Raw genomic sequence first — 19,798 nt, 5'->3', positions numbered from 1 at the left:
ATTAATGCTAAATGTAGATACAAGACGTAAATACAATGTCACAAACCTATATAGCAAACAGGAATCTGACTGACAGCTAAAAATACTTTATTAGGCTACTGCTGCATTTTCATTTACTAAAGCTTTACAGTAAAAGTGTCCAATTATTTACCTGCTCTTATGCGACACTGGAGAAGCAGCGCTCACGGAGCAGAAAGGGTTAAAATGAAGCGTGTTTGGCGCTAAATAAAGATATTACAAGATATCGGCAAAATATAATCAACATAACTTTCCCTGAGTGAGGCGCCTTTAAAGGGCCCTAAGTAGAATATTATTTGGGGGTCCCCCTGTGCCTAGGATTGGGCATCGTTTCAAATTTATCGATTCCAAATTCGATTCTACTTATCGATTCCGATTCTTAACGATACTTAGTTTCGATTCCAAAGCGGTGAAAAAGCAATGAAAGTCAAACAAGATCAAAAATATTTATTTTGTGCCATTACTCACAGCTGAACACACAAAAAAGTGTCCTGTGTGAGCCTTCCTTTCGAAGCGAGGGAGAAGGGGGTCTCACGTGTAGCATCATGTGCCGGTGTTCTGTCGAATTGTCCTACCCTGTCAGATTTTCCTGCCGCAGGGCAAAACTTAATATAATCTAAACCACATCGACAAAATAAACAGGTAGGATGATTTTACAATGCAAAATACCCTGTCAGATAGTCCCAGCTTAAAATAAAATATAAAATACCAACTTAAAATAAACACATAAAATAAGTGTACAGCGTAAATACCCTGTCAGATTTTCCTACCAGCATAAAATAAACATGTAGGATTAATTTACAGTGCAATACCAAATAATCAAATTGTACTACCAGTATTAAATAAATATGTAGAATGATTAACAACACAATTGGAAATTGGATTCCCGTAGCAGTATAAAATAAACAGGTAGGATGATTTTATTGCGCAAAAAAAGACGTAACATTAATGTGCGCATGGCTCCGGCATTGTCCCCGCACTAGTGTCATCATCGGCGGCTAATGAAGAACACTCGGAGTCGACAGTGTGGGCACTCGGGATGCGCAACACATCAAACAGGGTGCATTCTTGTAATTCTATACGATGAACCAACCGCAGATACTTTGCTATAGTGCTGGTGACACCCGTCTTTCAACATAATAGTTTGTCACAATAATTACACTTAGCTTTGTCTTTTTGTGATTTCGCAAAATGCAGCCACACTTTAGAGCGCTTAGAGAATTTATTGTTCAATGCATTTAACCATTTGCAAAGATTTCATTGTAAAAATAATTTTTATTTTATTTTAACCACCACCTATAAACCCCATTTAAAGCCACACAGCCCTTGAGGATTATTTAATCTTTTTTTATTTAGTGTATTTACTTGATAACCATTCAATTATTTACAATATACAGACAATTATTCTTAACCTTATGCCAAATAAAACGCGGAATTGACAGATAATTATAAATTACATAAATCACGTAAATTACAAATCAGCATTTTGTCGTTTGCATGAGTGAATACTGTCGGATGTTCAACATTTATATCGTTAAACACTAAACAGTTGTCAAATATTGAATGTTTTTAGTCAGTATGTCGTGTGTTGCACAGCACTCTTTCAACTTTAAAACTGAAGCGTCATCTGCTGAACAGCCGTCTCCTTTGATTTGATTGGTCACTGCTCGGCTCTGTAACCAGTAACTCCCGCCTCCTTTCATTTGATTGGCCACCTCACTTATTTTGATATTGCAATGTTACGTTTAGTCGGTAATTGCATAAATTTTGACACACTACACAGAAAAAATAGTGGGTACGGCCCTACGTGAGAAAATGGATGTGTGTCGAATATATCACAAAAACATTTCATGTTCTCTTGGGGGGCCCCCTAGTGGCGGCGAGGCCCTAAGCAGCTGCTTAGTTCGCTTATATGGAGGGCAGGCTATGGATCTTGTGAACCAACACCCTAGCAACCAACAAGAACTCTCCAGAAATCACAAATAAACACATTCTCAAAAGCACTTTCTTAAGATGATGTAAAAAATTATTCACAAACTTTGTTTATAAAGTAGATGTTAATTTTACGAATGAAGATGCAGAGAAGCATTCATATTAGTCATGCTGTCTGTGTAGTATGGGATGAAATTAATCTCAAATTGATTAACAAATGCACGTCAGACTGCCATCTAGTGGTAGGCCGTAGTTTATGCACGGTTGTGCGTGGATCTGAAGTTGTTTGTGTGTGGATTGTCCAATGCAAAACCGCGTAAAGAACGTCTCAAAATCCGAATGCACAGAACAGGATGAATGGACGCGCGCTGCAGGATACACAAATGCACAACTTCTCATTGGTTTGCGCAAAATGATTATACATGAACACAAAATAAAACACTGTGTTCACAAATCTGTCTCTATTTGTACAAATCGCCTCATGTTTATTCAAATCTAAATTTCACAGATTCAAATCATTAGGCATTTGTTTGTGAATAGTAAAATACAAGTGTAACTTGTATCACGTTCACGGATGACTGTGTATGCATTTGTTAATCAATTTGAGATTAATTTCATCCCATAGGTGTAGCTCCTGTTTGTAATGCTCAAAGCTGAACGGCATTTTCAACCCAACAGAACATGTTTTCGGCTTTGAATATGTACTGCTGTTCTCCTGTATTTATTGCTATATGTGCGTTGAAGTATAATTACGCTGCTTTCTAAGATACTGTACCTCGTTTTGTCCAAATTTTAAAGCAGCATTCCATTTACCCTTAGAACAGAAATCAGTCACAAAATGCTGTACAATTTTGCACATTTTCAATAATCCTGTCATAGAGCCTGATTTAAAAATGTTTTATTCCATACTGAAAAATTAAATGAATAGGTTAACGAACAATGAAAATTTTTATTACTCACCCTCATGTCATTCCACATTCGTAAGACCTTTGTTCATCTCTGGAACACAAATTAAGATGAAGTCCAAGAGCTTTTCTGACCCCCCATAAGGCGCAGACAATTAGTAAAGACATCATTACAATAGTTCATGTGACTGGTACAACCTTCATTTTATGAAGAGATGAGAATACTTTTTGTGCACAAAAATAAACCACTTTATTCACCAATTTCCTCTCTTCAGTGTCAGTCTCCAACACGCAATTTGTTCTTGGGTCAGTGCATAGCTAGTACATTATAATCTCTGCAAAGTAATGCGTAGCGTAGTCACGTAATTACCTTTAAGAATCCAATAGCAGTCTTTACATTTGTGAGCAAAAGTTGTGTTGAAAATGGCAGGAATTTCAGTTTATACTTTATTCTTTTAACCTTGCATAATAACTGTAAAAATAATTGAATGTCATTTAATATTATACTACTTAATCATGAATAACAATACGTATTTTCATCTAAGTAAATAGCATTTTGATGAAGAAGGATTAAAAATACATACTTAATAATAAAACATAATAAGATCATAACGAATTACATTTATTTATTAAAATGGATGATTTTATTTTGACATCACCAACACAGACTGATGCACACACAGAGGCACGTTGATTAGTTGGTTTCATGTTGAAGAGCTGCTAAATAAGTAATTTAATGACAGAATGTTCTCTCTTTTAAATGTAAGCAAGTGTACATGTCAGTACATCATACACATAAACATGATAGATAGAATTGAGCTGTTCAAAAATGTCACTTCGATTCCATTTCAGTAAGGATGCTTTTTTACTAGACAAGGCAGCTCACCAAGTTTTGGCAGGGTCTCTGTGTGTATATGTTTATTCACTGTGTCCCAGTTGGAGGTGTCAAACTGACACAACATGTTCCTGCGATTCACAGTGACTCTAATTTTCACTGTGTGAATAAATGTAATAAATCACTGTGTGATTTAGATTGAGTGTCATTTCCTTTCTAATAGGCAACACTCATTGCTAGTTTTTTTTTGGTATGCGTCCTTACTTTTTAAGTGTGCATGTGTGTTGTGCAATTGGTTCGTAAATCCATATTATTCTGGTGAAAAGTCATTAAGTGGTGTTTGCTAAGATACGCATTTAGTACTATTGCTTAATTCTGTCCATTTATAGCCAGGCTAAGTGAGTTTATCTCACTTACTTATGATCATATGTTTTTTGCCTGTCAGGCGTAGAATGAAGAAGAGACCTGGGCCATATCTAGGAGCTGTAATATGATAAAATATGAAATGGGAGATATGGGATTCTTTTACAAAACTTAGGCTAATCACATTTTCTCCACAAAGGGTGTTCATGAAAACAAAAAAGAAACCATGTGTACAAATATTTCTGCATGCTCTATACAGAATCTCTGCAAACACATGATACCTCGCATCATTTTTTCCACTGTGTTTAACAGATTTGTCCGTTGCCATGGAGACCCTATATATGGTTTCAGAAATGTTCTCTATTGAAGAATATATATATATAGCTCTATTGAAGCAAATTTTATTTGAAAACAGTTCTGAATACAGCGAAGTCTTTGCTTTGGCTATTCGGCAGTTTTTGGCTCGTTCAAGCGGTTTGTTTGCCTCTTACACCTCACAGTGTGTCCAAGTCCCATCTAATCATGTTTGCAGACTGAATGTTGGCAAATCTGCTTGGCTGATAAAATCTTCTTTTGCGTTACAGGCTGTGAGAAACCAGATCAGAAATGAGATGGACATCTTTTGTGTAAATGTGATTCACTGTAACTGTGCTTGTAGTTTGATTTGGGTTGATTTTTTTAAAGCGGCCCTAACACACGCGGTTTCTGCCAATCTCATATTAATCTTGAGTACCTATAGAGTAGTATCGCATACGTCGTATCTTCGAAGAGTATTTAGTTTGATCACATTTATAAAAGATAGATACAACTGTACGATTTTTTCCGAAAGCATACGGCGCGTGCGGGGGGGTGGAGGGGTAGGCTGAACTGAAGAATGTGCGCACCCATTGCCAACAAAACGCAGTCATCAGTTTTACTCACCGCATGCCGTTCATGTCCGGCATCTTTTATCGCTGGGACGGCTCCATATATCAGTTTCAAACGATGTCCAAATCCAGCGTTATATCCACTGTTTATATAACATTCATCACCCAAATGCAGTGAACAAACAAACACCTGAACTTCGCGAACGTATGCTCTCTCTCTCTCTCTCCTACACACAAGTGAAAGTGATGTCTGTGCATGCTCCTTCTCCTGCTCTCCTTGCTGCGCGTGGGCTTCCGGGAGAATTGTCCAATAAGGGACTAAGAAAAATAGTTACAAAACAGTTTTATATGTTCGAAAAAAACTTTCTGAAACCTGTACGATCGCTGAGGGAGTGTATCGAGCACAGAAATACTACGTAATATACCCAACTCGTTTTCTGACAAGTTGACCATGTTAAGCATGAGAAGACAGCATGTTTAACATGGTAAAGAAGTCAGAATGCATCACACACCGTTGCAGCACCCCTTCAAGAAATGCTAAAGAATTATTGTTGAGAATCATAGTTCATAGAGGCCCTTACTTTTGGTCCTGCAACAAACCATGATGCTTATTCTATAGAGCAGTGGTTCTTTTTTATCGTAAGGCCCCCTTTGCGTAGAGTGTATCGCTTTGCTGCCCCCAAATAAAGACTTGTAATCTTAAACTTATAATTTTAATTCAACCAAAAACATATTCAGTTATACAATGCTGGAACATCAATTCTTTTCGTTGGTGGTCTTATTTTTCTGATCTTTGATTACATAAAGTCTAGATTTCATAAAATTGCACAAAATCTGTGGCCCCCTGGATCCATCTTGGCCACGGCCCCCCGTTTGAGAACCACTGCTATAGAGAAACCTGTCTGTTTAGTCTGATTGGCATCCTACTAAGCAACCTTGAGCCATAAAGGATGATAACTGTAATGAAAGCTATATTAGAATCCACACCAACAGGTCATAACATTGTTTAAGCTCTAAATTTGTAAATGCGTAATTACCTGACTTGAGTATTTTCTTTCATGATTCAGGTACTTGATCATCATTTGTCTCTCATTTTGTGTCTTTTTATCATACATAATCAGTCCTCATGACTTCCTTATTCAAGTGAACTCAAACAAGTTTTTTGTAAAAATTAGGGCAAACGATTAATCGTGATTAATCGCATCCTGAGTAAAAGTTTATGTTTACATAATATATGTCTGTGTACTTTGCGCAATAATTTTGAATGTATAAACACATACACATCCATGTATACATATTTGGGAAATATTTACACGTATGTATTTATATTTACCAATAATTTAAATTACATATAAAAATAAATAAACATTTACTGTATATTTTATATTTTTCTTAAATATATACATGTATGTGTATGTTTTTATAAATACAAAATATACATGCACAGTAAACAGACATATAATGTAAACACAAACTTTTATTGTGGATGCAATTAATCGTTTAAAAGCCCTTCTAAAAATATCGGTCACTTTATATGTGTCCCAAATAGCTCACATATAACCATCGTTAAAGTAATCCAAATGACTAAATCTGAAGCAAAATGATGGTTTGTGGATACAACTATTAATATTTTCAGCTTTTTTTGCAACTTTGATGCTAAATTCTTTGATTCTGAAAGCTAAGTTTAAATATGTTTACAATATTGAATCTTATTGGTTCTTGCGTGTCTTTTGACAAAATTTCACGGCAACTAATCATGATGCAACTGTTACAGAATCACCAGGTTGCCAACGCACTCTCCCGCAACGATCACAATCACCAGATTACTAATCACCGTCACCTGTCTCTCATCACCGCTCCCCACTATATAAACTGCACTCAGTCACTCAGTCGGTGTCTGGTCTCGTTTGAACATACCATGCTACAGTGACTTTGTTCCTACTCACCCGACTACTCGTACCTCTCAAGAACAAGAAGTTGTCAGCCTCATCGTCTCGTCCTCATCGTCTGGTAACCAACAAAGAAGGAAAGTTACTCACCTTCTCTTACTCAGTGACTGTCAGAGTGTAGGTGTGGAGCTGCACCTTATATCATCAACCATTGGATTACTTACCTGCCTTTTGTTCAATAAATACTTACCTGTTTATATACTCAGTCTCCGCTGGTCTGTGGTACCGTAACAGAAGACCAGACCACACCGAACCATAAGCACTTCACCCACGGATCCCTTCCAGGAACTGGTCGACGGTCTCCGTGAGGCGCTCTTACGCACTCCCACTACATCAGTCACTGCACCGACTCAAGCTACCGTTGTCGCAGGTCCCATGGCTAACCCGGCACCCTATTCTGGTCTGGCGGAGGAATGTGAAGGTTTCCTTCTTCAATGCTCTCTAATCTTTGAAATGCAACCTAACCGGTTTTCCACAGATCGAGGATAGATCGCATTCATCATTTCACTCCTCACGGGAAAAGCATTGCGGTGGGCTGAATCGATCTGGCATCAGGACGGGTCGTTTATGCAATCCATCACCGACTTCATGGAATACTTTCAGGGTTTTTTTGGAATACCCTCAGGCGATTCTACGGTCTGTGACTCTCTTTACCATCTTAAACAGGGAAAGTTGTCGGTTGCGGATTACTCCTTGAAGTTTCGCAGCAGCTGCTAGCAGCTGGAATGAACGCGCCCTTCTGACCAACTACCGCAATGGTCTTAAATCCGAACTCCGGTTACAACTATCGGCATACGATGACACCATGGGTTTGGAGCGAATTATTCAACTGTCTATCCGAACGGAAAATCGTATACAGGCCTGTTACGAGGGAATTAAGGAACCCTCAAATCACCTCGCCTCTGCCAGCCAGACCTGTCTTCTCCAGAACCAGAGGCTATGCAAGTGGACACTACCCGCATTCCATTGTCAGAACGTCAACGGCGGCTTACCCAGGGGCTGTGTCTGTATTGTGCTTCTGCTGGGCATTCCATAAATTAATGTCCCATCCGCCCTCCAAGAGCCTTGGTGAGTACGGTTCAACCTGTATCTCACAAACACACTCTCCTAACCACAAAAGTGACACTCCATATCTCTGATATCTCTTTTACAGTCACAGCCCTCATTGACTCGGGGTCAGCCGGCAACTTTATCTCCGCCCAGCTCTGTTCCAACCTCCGGATCTGTAAGAACCGGATCCCACAGAGTATCCAGGTCCAATCCGTAACAGGAAAACCACTTAACCGCGCCTCCATCCATTACTGTACCCTCTCCATCACCCTGACAGTGGGCTTGCTGCATCAGGAACACATCAGTTTCTTGGTTCTGGAGAATTCTACAGCGGATATCACCCTAGGGCGACCGTGGTTGATACAACACCATCCAGAACTCTCTTGGGACATGGGAGAAGTGAAGAAATGGGGCGATCACTGCTTCCCTTCATGCTTCCCTCAGTTCCCCCTTTGCCATCGCAAGGTTTCCACTGCCCTATCCATCTACTCCATTACCATAGAAAGCCAGAAGGTTGAGGTTCACCTATCAACATCCCACAGGAATACTCCGCTTTTCATGATGTCTTCTGTCCCAAGAGAGCGTCACAGTTACCACCTCATCGGCCATGGGACTGCGCGATTGATCTCCTGCCAGAGGAACCAGTGCCTAAAGGTAAAATTTATCCACTCACTATCCCCGAACAGGAGGCCATAGAGAAGTACATCAAAGAAGCTTTACAACAAGGATATATCCGACCTTCGACCTCCCCTGCTGCATCTCCCTTCTTCTTCGTAGCCAAGAAGGATGGCGGCCTCCGTCCATGTATCGATTATCGTGCCCTAAACAAAATCACCACCAAATTTCGCTACCCCCTTCCTCTCGTCCCGGCGGCCTTGGAACAACTTTGAGGAGCTCAAATCTTCACTAAACTTGACCTCCGAAGTGCATATAACCTTATTCGAATCCGAAGTGGAGACGAATGGAAAACAGCATTTGTGACCCCTACCGGCCATTTTGAATATTTAGTCATGCCCTATGGCCTGGTTAACGCCCCCTCCATCTTTCAAGATTTTATGCATTCCATCTTCAGAGACCTCCTTAACCACTCCGTGTTAATTTACATCGACGACATCCTCATCTTCTCCAAAACCCTTGCAGCACACCACCATCATGTGACGGAGGTTCTCAACCATCTCCGTCAACACCAGCTGTATCTCATGGCTGAAAAGTGTGAGTTCCACCAATCTGACATACAATTCTTGGAGTACAACGTATCGCAAGGAGGTGTGAGTATGGATGATCGGAAGGTGGAGACCATTAAAGCCTGGCCAGTTCCCTCAACCATCAAGGACTTGCAGAGATTTCTGGGATTTGCACATTTTTACCGCCGGTTCATTCAGAACTACAGTTCCATTGCCCAACCTCTTACAACTCTTCTCCGAGGAAAACCGAAAACCCTGTCCTGGACTCCCGAAGCGGACCAAGCCTTCCAAGCACTCAAAACTTCTTTCTGTTCAGCACCCCTCCTTGTCCATCCCGATCCAACCAAGCCCTTCATGGTTGAAGTAGATGCAGCCCGAACCGGTGTCGGAGCCGTCCTTTCTCAGCAGCAGGGGAATCCACCAAAACTGCATCCATGTGCCTTCTATTCGCACAAGTTCAACCCAGCGGAGGTTAACTACGACATAGGTAATCAAGAGTTACTCGCAATCAAGCTAGCGCTTGAAGAATGGAGACATTGGCTCGAAGGCGCGAGACATCCCTTCACTGTGTTCACAGATCACAAAAATCTACGGTACCTCCGTGAAGCAAAACGACTCAATCCCCATCAAGCATGCTCTTCACAAGGTTCAACTTTACTATCACCTACCATCCAGGAGACAAGAACCACAAAGCTGATGCCCTCTCCAGTCTATACTCATCCGACGAAGAAATCCAATCTCCAGAAAACATACTGCCAGATACTCTCTTTGTTAATCCCATTCAATGGAGTATAGAAGACACGATTCCCAACACATCCCAAGATGCTCCGCTGGGCTGTCCTTTAACCACAAGTACGTACCTCGAACTCACCGGACGCCGCTCATTACCCATTATCTCACTGCTGAAACACCGCTTCTGGTGGCCCAACATGGCTCAGGATGTCAGAAGGTTCGTGAGTGGGTGCAAGGAATGTGCCATTTCAAAACCCCCCGTCGACTCCCATCCGGGAAAGTTTGTCCTCTCCCCATCCCAAACCGCCCATGGTCACATCTGGGAGTGGACTTCGCAACGGATCTTCCGCCATCACAGGGCAATACATGTATTTTCATCATCGTCGACCGTTTCTCCAAATCCATCCGCCTAATACCACTCAAGGGTTTGCCTACCACCATGCAAAGTGCAGAACTCCTCTTCCAACATGTTTTTTGTTACTTTGGTATCCCCAAAGACATCGTATCTGACCGAGGTCCCCAGTTCATTTAGGGAGTACGGTTTCCTAGATTTAACCGTAGGCCTTTCCTCAGGCTATCACCCTCAGATCAACGGACAAACGGAACAGAAGATTCAGGATGTGAGCCGCTTTCTCCGAACCTTCTGTCACAGCCACCAGAACTCCTGCAGCCAATTTCTCCCTTGGGCCGAGTACACACAAAATTCGCTCCGTTAGCAAGCAACAGGTCTAACCCCGTTCCAGTGCATACTCTGCTCTCTGCCTCCCATGTTTCCCTGGGCGGAAGAACCATCGGAGGTACCATCAGTTCAACATTGGTTCCAGGAGAGTGAGAGGGTCTGGGACTCAGCCCATCATCACCTGCAGGGGGCGGTAAGACGACAGAGGCAGACCGCTGATGTTCATCATTCTGAGACACCAACTTACCTCGTGGGACAAAAGGTTGGTTGTCCACTAAGAACATTCGACTTTGCCTTCCCTGCAAGAAGCTGAGTCCCAGATACATCAGACCATTCAAAATCAGCAAGGAGATCAATCCGGTAGCCTTCGAGTTACAACTCCCCCAGCACTACCGTATTCATCCCGTCTTCCATGTATCACAATTAAAACCATATCACTCACCCATCTCTCCCTCTCTCTCCACAGAACCTGGTGAGGAAGAAGTACCCCCCCTGGAGGAGACTGGAGAGGTCTACACAGTTCGGGAGATCCTGGACTCTAGACGTCGAGGTGGTCATCTAGAGTATCTTGTGGACTGGGAGGGCTTTGGGCCCGAGGAACGATCCTGGGTCCCAAGAGACGATATCCTTGACCCAGAACTACTTACCAACTTCCACAACACCCACCCAGAGAAACCCGTGCCCCGAGGCAGAGGTCGACCACCTCGGCGTCGAAGGTACCACCAGCCCTCAGGAGCGGACCGTGAAGGGGGGGTACTGTTACAGAGTCACCAGGTTCCCAACGCACTCTCCCGCAATGATCACGATCACCAGATTACTAATCACCGTCACCTGTCCCTCATCACCGCTCCCCACTATATAAACTGCACTCAGTCGGTGTCTGGTCTCGTTTGAACATACCACGCTACAGTCACTTTGTTCCTACTCACCCGACTACTCGTACCTCTCAAGAACAAGAAGTTGTCATCCTAATCGTCTCGTCCTCATCGTCTGGTAACCAACAAAGAAGGAAAGTTACTCACCTTCTCTTACTCCGTGACTGTCAGAGTGTATGTGTGAAGCTGCACCTTATATCATCAACCATTGGATTACTTACCTACCTTTTGTTCAATAAATACTTACCTGTTTATATACTCAGTCTCCGCTGGTCTGTGGTACCGTAACAGCAACAGAGAACAAATAAGGTTTGGGATTATTGACAAATTTTATTTTAAAAAATGAACCATTTTCTCACACATACCTATAACACCTAAGATAACATAAAGGTGAGCAAATTATAAGAAAAACCTCTCCTAGCGTTGTCTTGTTCAGGATTCATTTCCTAGCCTGCTCTGTTTTAAAATCAATTGACGATTTGAATACTCTGACAGGATTGTGGACTGCTTTCTTAAATTAGATGGCTAGATCTCAACCCCTTCCTCTTTCTGTTATAGTGTCAAACGTCCTTTGCAGGCGTGTCCGAGTTGTTAATGAGTGGAGTGCTAAGAACATTCAGGCGCCCTTCAATTATTGTGTATTTGTCTTCGGCTCGGTGAGAGGAGCCTCTCGTGAGTGAAACCGCTAATGGGTAGTGACAGAGAGAAGCGAGATATCAAAACCCAACCGTTGGCTTTTCATATCTCATCCTTTCAGTGCTCAGTAGCCCAGCTGAGCCTTTTGGCCTTAACCTTCGTTATTATGCATAGCTTCCTCTATTCCCTTCGCCTTTTCTCATACGCAAGAGCTTCTTTTTTCAGTCCGGGTCTGTGTGTGTTGAGATTTTGAGGGGTTTGTGAGACTTCTGGGGAGAAAGCCAGTCTTGAGGCCATCATGATTCGTTCCTCATTCCAAATGTGAAGGCAGGGGCTTGTGTTATGGAAGAAAATTGTCAATTTTCTGAGAATATAGCCTGAAAGAGTTAAATGGATAGTTCACCCAAAAATGAAAATTCTGTCATCATTTACTCACCCTTATGTAATTTCATACCTGTATAAATTACTTTGTTCCGATGAACACAGAGAAAGATATTTAGAAGAATGTTAGTAATTTTCAGTTCCGGGACATCATTGACTACCATAGTAGGAAGAATTAAATGGTAGTCAAAGGTGCCCGAGAACTCTTTGTTTTCCTCAATTCTTCAAAATATCTCATTATGTGTTCAACAGAACAAAAAATGCAATATTTTTTCTCTTACTATAGTAGTGGATGATGTCCCAGAACTGAAAATTGCTAACTTTCTTCCAAATATCTTTCTCTGTGTTCATTGGAACAAATACATGTTTACAGGTTTGAAACAACCTGTTGGTGAGTAAATGATGACAGATTTTTCATTTTTGGATGAACTATCCCTTTAAAGCCCGTTCACACCACTAGTGATAACTTTAAGGATCAAGTTGTCGTAAATTTAACATGAACAATTGTATTGACATTAATAAACATTAACAAAGATGAATAAATGCTGAAACAACTATATTGATTTTTGTTTGTTTATGTTAGCTAATGCATTTACAAATACAACCTAATGGTTACTGTTATCTAGTTATAAGCAGTTTTTATTCTGGAAATATGCAACCTGCATGTTACCATCTTTATTAATGAGCACTCATTTCTGGGCATCAAACTTTTTTTGGCCTTTTTAAATATTTGTTTTGCCAGATAGTACAATGTAGAGAGACCGGAAATGATGAGATGAGATGAGACGAGAGAGAGGGGTACAGGAGCTGGGAAAGGAACACAAGCCGGGATTCAAACTCGGGTCGCCCATGGCGTTTTTTTGTCAGCGCCGACACTAGGCATAATACTTTATGAGGTGATGTCATAAGTCGCACAGTAAATGCCGTGTGTTTAACAACAACTCTAAAACCACACGCACAGCTTGAAAGCCCTTAGAGACTATCCTGCCCAGGTGCACAGCAAGAAATTTTTGATTTTTAAAATTAAAATGTATTTAGTAAAAAAGTATGCAACATAACATAAAATACATAACGAATAAATGTGCTTTTGGGCAGCAGAACTGAACTTTATTAACCAGCCAATAACGTCTCTGAAATGTTGGGTAACACTTTATAATACTGTTTCATACTTACACTGCGTTCCAAATTATTATGCAAATTGGATTTAAGTGTCGTAAACATTTAATTTTATATTGTTCAATTAAACTTATGGATGGTATTGTGTCTCAGTGCTCTTTGGATCACTGAAATCAATCTCAGACACCTGTGATAAGTAGTTTGCCAGGTGAGCCCAATTAAAGGAAAACTACTTAAGAAGGACGTTCCACATTATTAAGCAGGCCACAGGTTTCAAGCAATATGGGAAAGAAAAAGGATCTGTCTGCTGCCGAAAAGCGTCAAATAGTGCAATGTCTTGGACAAGGTATGAAAACATTAGATATTTCACGAAAACTTAAGCGAGATCATCGTACTGTGAAGAGATTTGTGGCTGATTCAGAGCACAGAAGGGTTCGTGCAGATAAAGGCAGAATGAGGAAGGTTTCTTCCAGACAAATTCATCGGATTAAGAGAGCAGCTGCAAAAATGCCATTGCAAAGCAGCAAACAGGTATTTGAAGCTGCTGGTGCCTCGGGAGTCCCGAAAACCTCAAGGTGTAGGATCCTCCAGATGCTTGCAGTTGTGCATAAACCTACTATTCGGCCACCCCTAACCAATGCTCACAAGCAGAAACGGTTGCAGTGGGCCCACACATACATGAAGACTAATTTTCAAACAGTCTTGTTTACTGATGAGTGCCGTGCAACCCTGGATGGTCCAGATGGATGGAGTAGTGGATGGTTGGTGGATGGCCACCATGTCCCAACAAGCTGCGACGTCAGCAAGGAGGTGGCGGAGTCATGTTTTGGGCTGGAATCATGGGGAGACAGCTGGTGGGCCCCTTTAGGGTCCCTGAAGGTGTGAAAATGAACTCTGCAAGGTATGTAGAGTTTCTGACTGAGCACTTTCTTCCATGGTACAAAAAGAAGACTGCCTAATCCTAGCAAAATCATCTTCATGCATGACAATGCACCATCTCATGCTGCAAAGAATACCTCTGTGTCATTGGCTGCTATGGGCATAAAAGGAGAGAAACTCATGGTGTGGCCACCATCCTCCCCTGACCTCAACCCTATTGAGAACCTTTGGAGCATCCTCAAGCGAAAAGATCTATGATGGTGGGAGGCAGTTAGCATCAAAACAGCAGCTCTGGGAGGCTATTCTGACATCCTGCAAAGAAATTCAATCAGAAACTATCCAAAAACTCACAAGTTCAATGGATGCAAGAATTGTGAAGGTGATATCAAAGAAGGGGTCCTATGTTAACATGTAACTTGCCCTGTTAGGATGTTTTTGATTGAAATAGCTTTTGATTTCAGTAAATATGACCTCCTAATGCTGCAAATTCAACAAATGACCATTTTCAGTTTTTTACAACCTATGAAATGTTTTCAAACTCTGTTGTGCATAATAATTTGGAACAGTGCATTTTGAGTTTTTCATTTTTTAAATAAATACTGTTGTCAGTGGGAGGTTTGTTCAATAAAATTCCAAATGTACCCTAACTGTTGATTACTTGAAAATTATACTGACTGTCATTTGCATCGACAAATTAGGAAAACCAGAGAAAGATATCATTTGCATAATAATTTGGAACGCAGTGTAATAGGTAGTTATGCAGGAACTAATGCAGACAAATTGGTTAGTGCTGCATTAACACTGTAGTCAATTACAGCTGAACTAAGGAAGGAAAGATTAACTAATCAGTAGGTAACAGCATACGATGTAAGGTAAGTAACATAGTTACATATACTTATTTAAGAAATAGCTCATTTAATGAATAAGCATCTGTGTATGTCTCCAGTTCGAACATAAATCATAACTACATATTAAAACTACTAACATACTATTAACACATGAAAACTAGTTAATAATATGATAATCATTGATACTATTAAAAAATTATTTTACATTTTGTTACTTTAGTTAATTATTATTTTATATCTTAAACTAGTCGATTATACCACGGGGCTGTTGAATGCTTCATTCTGATTGGCTGACGAACGTTCGACGGGTGTGCATTATTTTTCAGTTAAACGCACACCTATGAAGGTGTTCCAGGTCTGCTGACCGCATTACAGTTCCCATATCACTTCGCCAAGTTTAGCCTACTGTCCACCAGTGAATATGTATTTAACAACAGACAAGTGACAGGCAAATTCCATTGTCTGAGAAGAAATAACTATTAATATTTATGGACAGCATGAACATTTGAACAACAATGGCGAGAGCACTGTACAGGACTGTTCAGATGAAAAACTAAAGCATATATCAAAGGTAACGGCAAACTACATGACACAATCAGCGGGTTAAAGATAAAACACGAAGCACAAAAATAACAACAACAACAACATGTTAAATTCGTCTGTGGAATGGGTAAACGGGACTTAAAACACACAGCAGGAAGCTTTCTATGCCACTGGAGAACCGCAGCTGGCGCAGAAACCTCCTGTCACTTTTTTCTCTTAATACTTTTCTTATACGACAGGGGTGTTAAATACGACGAAAACAAATCAAATATAGATACTTGTCTTTTCACTCTCAGTGAAGCAAACGCGTGTGCAGTGCACTGTCTGTCTTCCTCTCGCTCTCGGAAAACTGCATATGCAGCTCAAGCAACGCCTTCAGATGAGATGCGTAAGAAATTAGTCTACCAGCAAGTGCATTCCGGGACAAATACCATACAAATGTCTTGAGATAAAACATCGTAACAACGTCTTGTGGTATCGGAACAACGTCTTGTGGTGTTGTGACCGTGGTATAAGCGGAATAATTGACTCCGGTCCGTTCAATTATCGAAAGTTAATGCACACCCGAGGTGTAACGGCCACTCGTCGGGGATCCACCTCGGGGTGTGCATTAACTTTCGATAATTGAACGGCCCGTCGTCAATTATTCCTATAATATTGTCTTCATCAAGATTTTATTTTTCATATCATATAAATGAAATAAATCGAATGAATCTTTATCCTTTTTTCTATTTTATTTATTTTAAAATAAAGAAATACACCTCCTAATCACTGCATCATTAGCCAACTTACCTCACAAACATATCTGACATATCTCTCCTTGTTGCTTATTATGAGTCTTGTGGACAATAGCTGAAGAGTTGTGTTTTCATTATTAACTATTAAGAAATTCTTGGTAACCCATTAGTAATTATTAAAAAAATAGTATTTCTCTGTTCTTACTGAATTATTCTGTTAAAATCATAGTGACTTTTTAGTAATTACTCAGGTCTTATCACAACAGTATTAAGTAATTACTTATGATCCGGAACCGTATTATAAAGTGAAAAACATGATAACATTTTAATAATTACTCAGGTCTTACCACAACAGTATTAAGTAATTACTTATGATCCGGAACCGTATTATAAAGTGAAAAACATGATAACATTTTAATAATTACTCAGGTCTTACCATATTAGTATTAGGTAATTACTTATGATGGATTACAACAATTATAAAGTGAAAATCATGATAACCCGGTAATAAAAAAGTAGTTCTGGGGTATATTCCAAGTATTACCAATAAATAAAACAGTACTGTTGAAACAAAAGCTTGGAGTGACTAATTTACCACCCACACATACACACACACCTGAATAGAGCTGACTTTTATGGACACAATAGATACATTTTAATAAATACTAACAAAAACGTTACAGTTACACAATAGTCAATGCAATATATGAAATTGAATATGGTTTTATCGCAGAACTTAACATATCTGACACAAAATATTAACTGTAAATGCAGGTATCGGTTATTAGTTTCCAGTTGTTTCTGTGAATCACAGAGCCTTGTTTGCTTCTCTTTTCTGTAGCTTTAATCTGTTTGCATAAAGACATTTAGCGATTGCATGTTGAATATATCAATAAAGTAAACTGCACAACAGGTCTTTTTCATTTTAGATGCGCTTTAGCGTTTTAGCAGCATTCAATCTGAACACGCCGCTGCTGTGACTTCCGCATACGGTGATGTCATTTTCATGCCCCTCCCCCTTAAAGTAACAGTGCATTATTTGTAGTATTTTTAGTATTGTAATGATTGATTGACAAGAAAAACTCTCAGTTTTACCACAGAAACATTATTGACAATACAGTGATTAAGAGGGGGATTATTTTTTTACTATTTTTGGTTGAAAAGCACAATAGATTGATTTGTTTTCAATCAATTAAAATATAAATATCACAGTATTGATATTTCTACGAAATTCCCAAAAGAATTTGTTAAAACTAATTTCAACTATTCATATAATTAATTCTAATACCAAATATCTATCTTTAATAGGCTGCTTACTGGCAAAATTATCTTCAGCAACTCTTAATGAGTAGTTAATGGATAGTTATTTTAAATGAGTCTTAGTTATTGTATAGTTCTGCGGGAGACATACAGCATTTAGTTGTCATTAATGACTATTAAATAAGTAATAAGTAACTAATTGTTACTTACCTTACACATCGGTATGCTGTTACCTACTGATTAGTTAATCTTTCTTCCTTATTAGTTATCTGTAATGACTACAGTATTAATGCAGCACTAACCATTTGTTCTGCATTAGTTCCTGCATAACTACCTATTAAGTATGAAACAGTATTATAAAGTGTTACCAAATGTTGCAGTTAGAGATGAGACTGGTAATGTGTATTAATCATACCTTACATGTATTATATACATATTTTGAGCATTAATAAAGAACTGTGTTTTGCAGCCTCTGCTGGATGCTTTGGCCGATCTCCCAGAATGGTATGGAGTCAAAGGCATGCAGGCCAATTGGATTGGAGACTGTTCAGGGTGCTTTTTCAACCACACATTAAAGGTATTGCATGTTTCTTCTGTACAGCTCTTGTGTAAGCAAACAGGATTTGGCTTTTGTCAGCTCCACGGATCCTTTCATAGATATTATTGCTTGCTGCTGTGAATGTGTGCTTTTCATCAAGCTTAGCTGGAGGTTGTGTACTGTATGTGTGCTTACAGAGACCGTTTATGAATACATATGGACAGTTTTTAGCATTACAGATATTAGCCCTTTAATTATTTTTTTTCTTTTTCTCAGGTGAATGGTCAGGACACAGGGGAGGTGTTATCTGCATACACCTGTTCTCCAGAGGCTGTATATGGATCTGCCTACATCTCCATCCTGCCTTCTCACCGATTGCTACATGGTTCCTCTCCCCTCAAACCGTCTCTGCTTCAAGCTTTGAGACCTGGAGCAGGTGACGACATCACACACACACACACACACACACACACACACACACACACACACACACACATATAGCTAGGGGCAGTTTCCCTTGAGCATAACTTACAGTATAGAGCACTTTCATCGGGAAAAAGAGTGATGCATATTTGATCAATGAAAAGAATTTCATTTCATTTTATGCATTTGGCAGACACTTTTATCCAAAGCGACTTACATTGCATTGTATTATACATTTGTTTCTGACTATGTGCAATCCCCTGTGATTGAACCCATGACCTTGGAATTGCTAGTGCCATGCTCTAACCACTGAGCCACAGGAAAGCTCTGAAAGCACAGGAATCTTTTACATAAAGTCATACTGCTCTATTGTGGTTACTATATGTTGCGGTTTGAAGCGGGTAGGTGCATTTTCACTCTCTTAAAGCTGTGCAGATTGAAAGTTGTTGATCTTTGACTGCAAATCCTGTAGACCAGTGGTCACCAACCTTTTTGAGCCTAAGATCCCCGACGTCAGAATTGTTGAAAGGCAAGATCTACCATTCAAAAAGTTGAAAATAAAAACAGCCCAGATTGAACCTCCTGCTTGAGGCCTTTTATTTAGTCTATAATTGTGGGTCTATTTGAATTACCTGAAATTCTTTGTTCCACTTTTCAGATGCAACTAAGCAAACTCTGTAACATGTAGAGTTGCCACTTTCAGTGTGCCATAATGAGGTGAAAAACACCAATTTAAACACCAGTTCAAGGACTTTAATTCATACATGACAGCTTGACATTAAAACGAGGTTTAGAATAGTTTAACAAGACCCTAATTATTTAGGTATTTACTGTATAAAGATTTGTTCTTTATGATGCATTTATTTAGTTTACTTTTATTAAGTAAATACATCATATAGATGGAAATGTTATAAATAGGCCCTAATAATAACAACAACGTTAATTATTTATTTTAAATCATTTATCTATTTACTTTTACCCGTCTAATAATGTCTTGGTAATAAGTATCTGTTTCATAAAATAGCTAAAGGTAGTAGTATGGAATGGGC

At 39.7% G+C, this 19,798-nt stretch overlaps 1 protein-coding gene across 2 annotated transcripts in view; it reads left to right on the top strand.

The window, feature by feature from the left end:
• Positions 1-19,798, top strand: part of lars2 (leucyl-tRNA synthetase 2, mitochondrial) — a 98,616-nt gene that overhangs the window by 25,499 nt on the left and 53,319 nt on the right. For both annotated transcript variants that reach the window (XM_057339875.1, XM_057339874.1), the window contains exons 8-9: positions 18,258-18,365; positions 18,603-18,762. In XM_057339875.1, coding sequence (XP_057195858.1) covers positions 18,258-18,365; positions 18,603-18,762 — 268 coding nt within the window. The remainder of the gene's footprint in view (positions 1-18,257; positions 18,366-18,602; positions 18,763-19,798) is intronic.

The sequence above is a fragment of the Triplophysa rosa genome, linkage group LG8 (assembly GCF_024868665.1).
Source record: "Triplophysa rosa linkage group LG8, Trosa_1v2, whole genome shotgun sequence".
Taxonomy (NCBI): domain Eukaryota; kingdom Metazoa; phylum Chordata; class Actinopteri; order Cypriniformes; family Nemacheilidae; genus Triplophysa; species Triplophysa rosa.
This window is presented reverse-complemented; position numbering and strand designations above follow the sequence as displayed.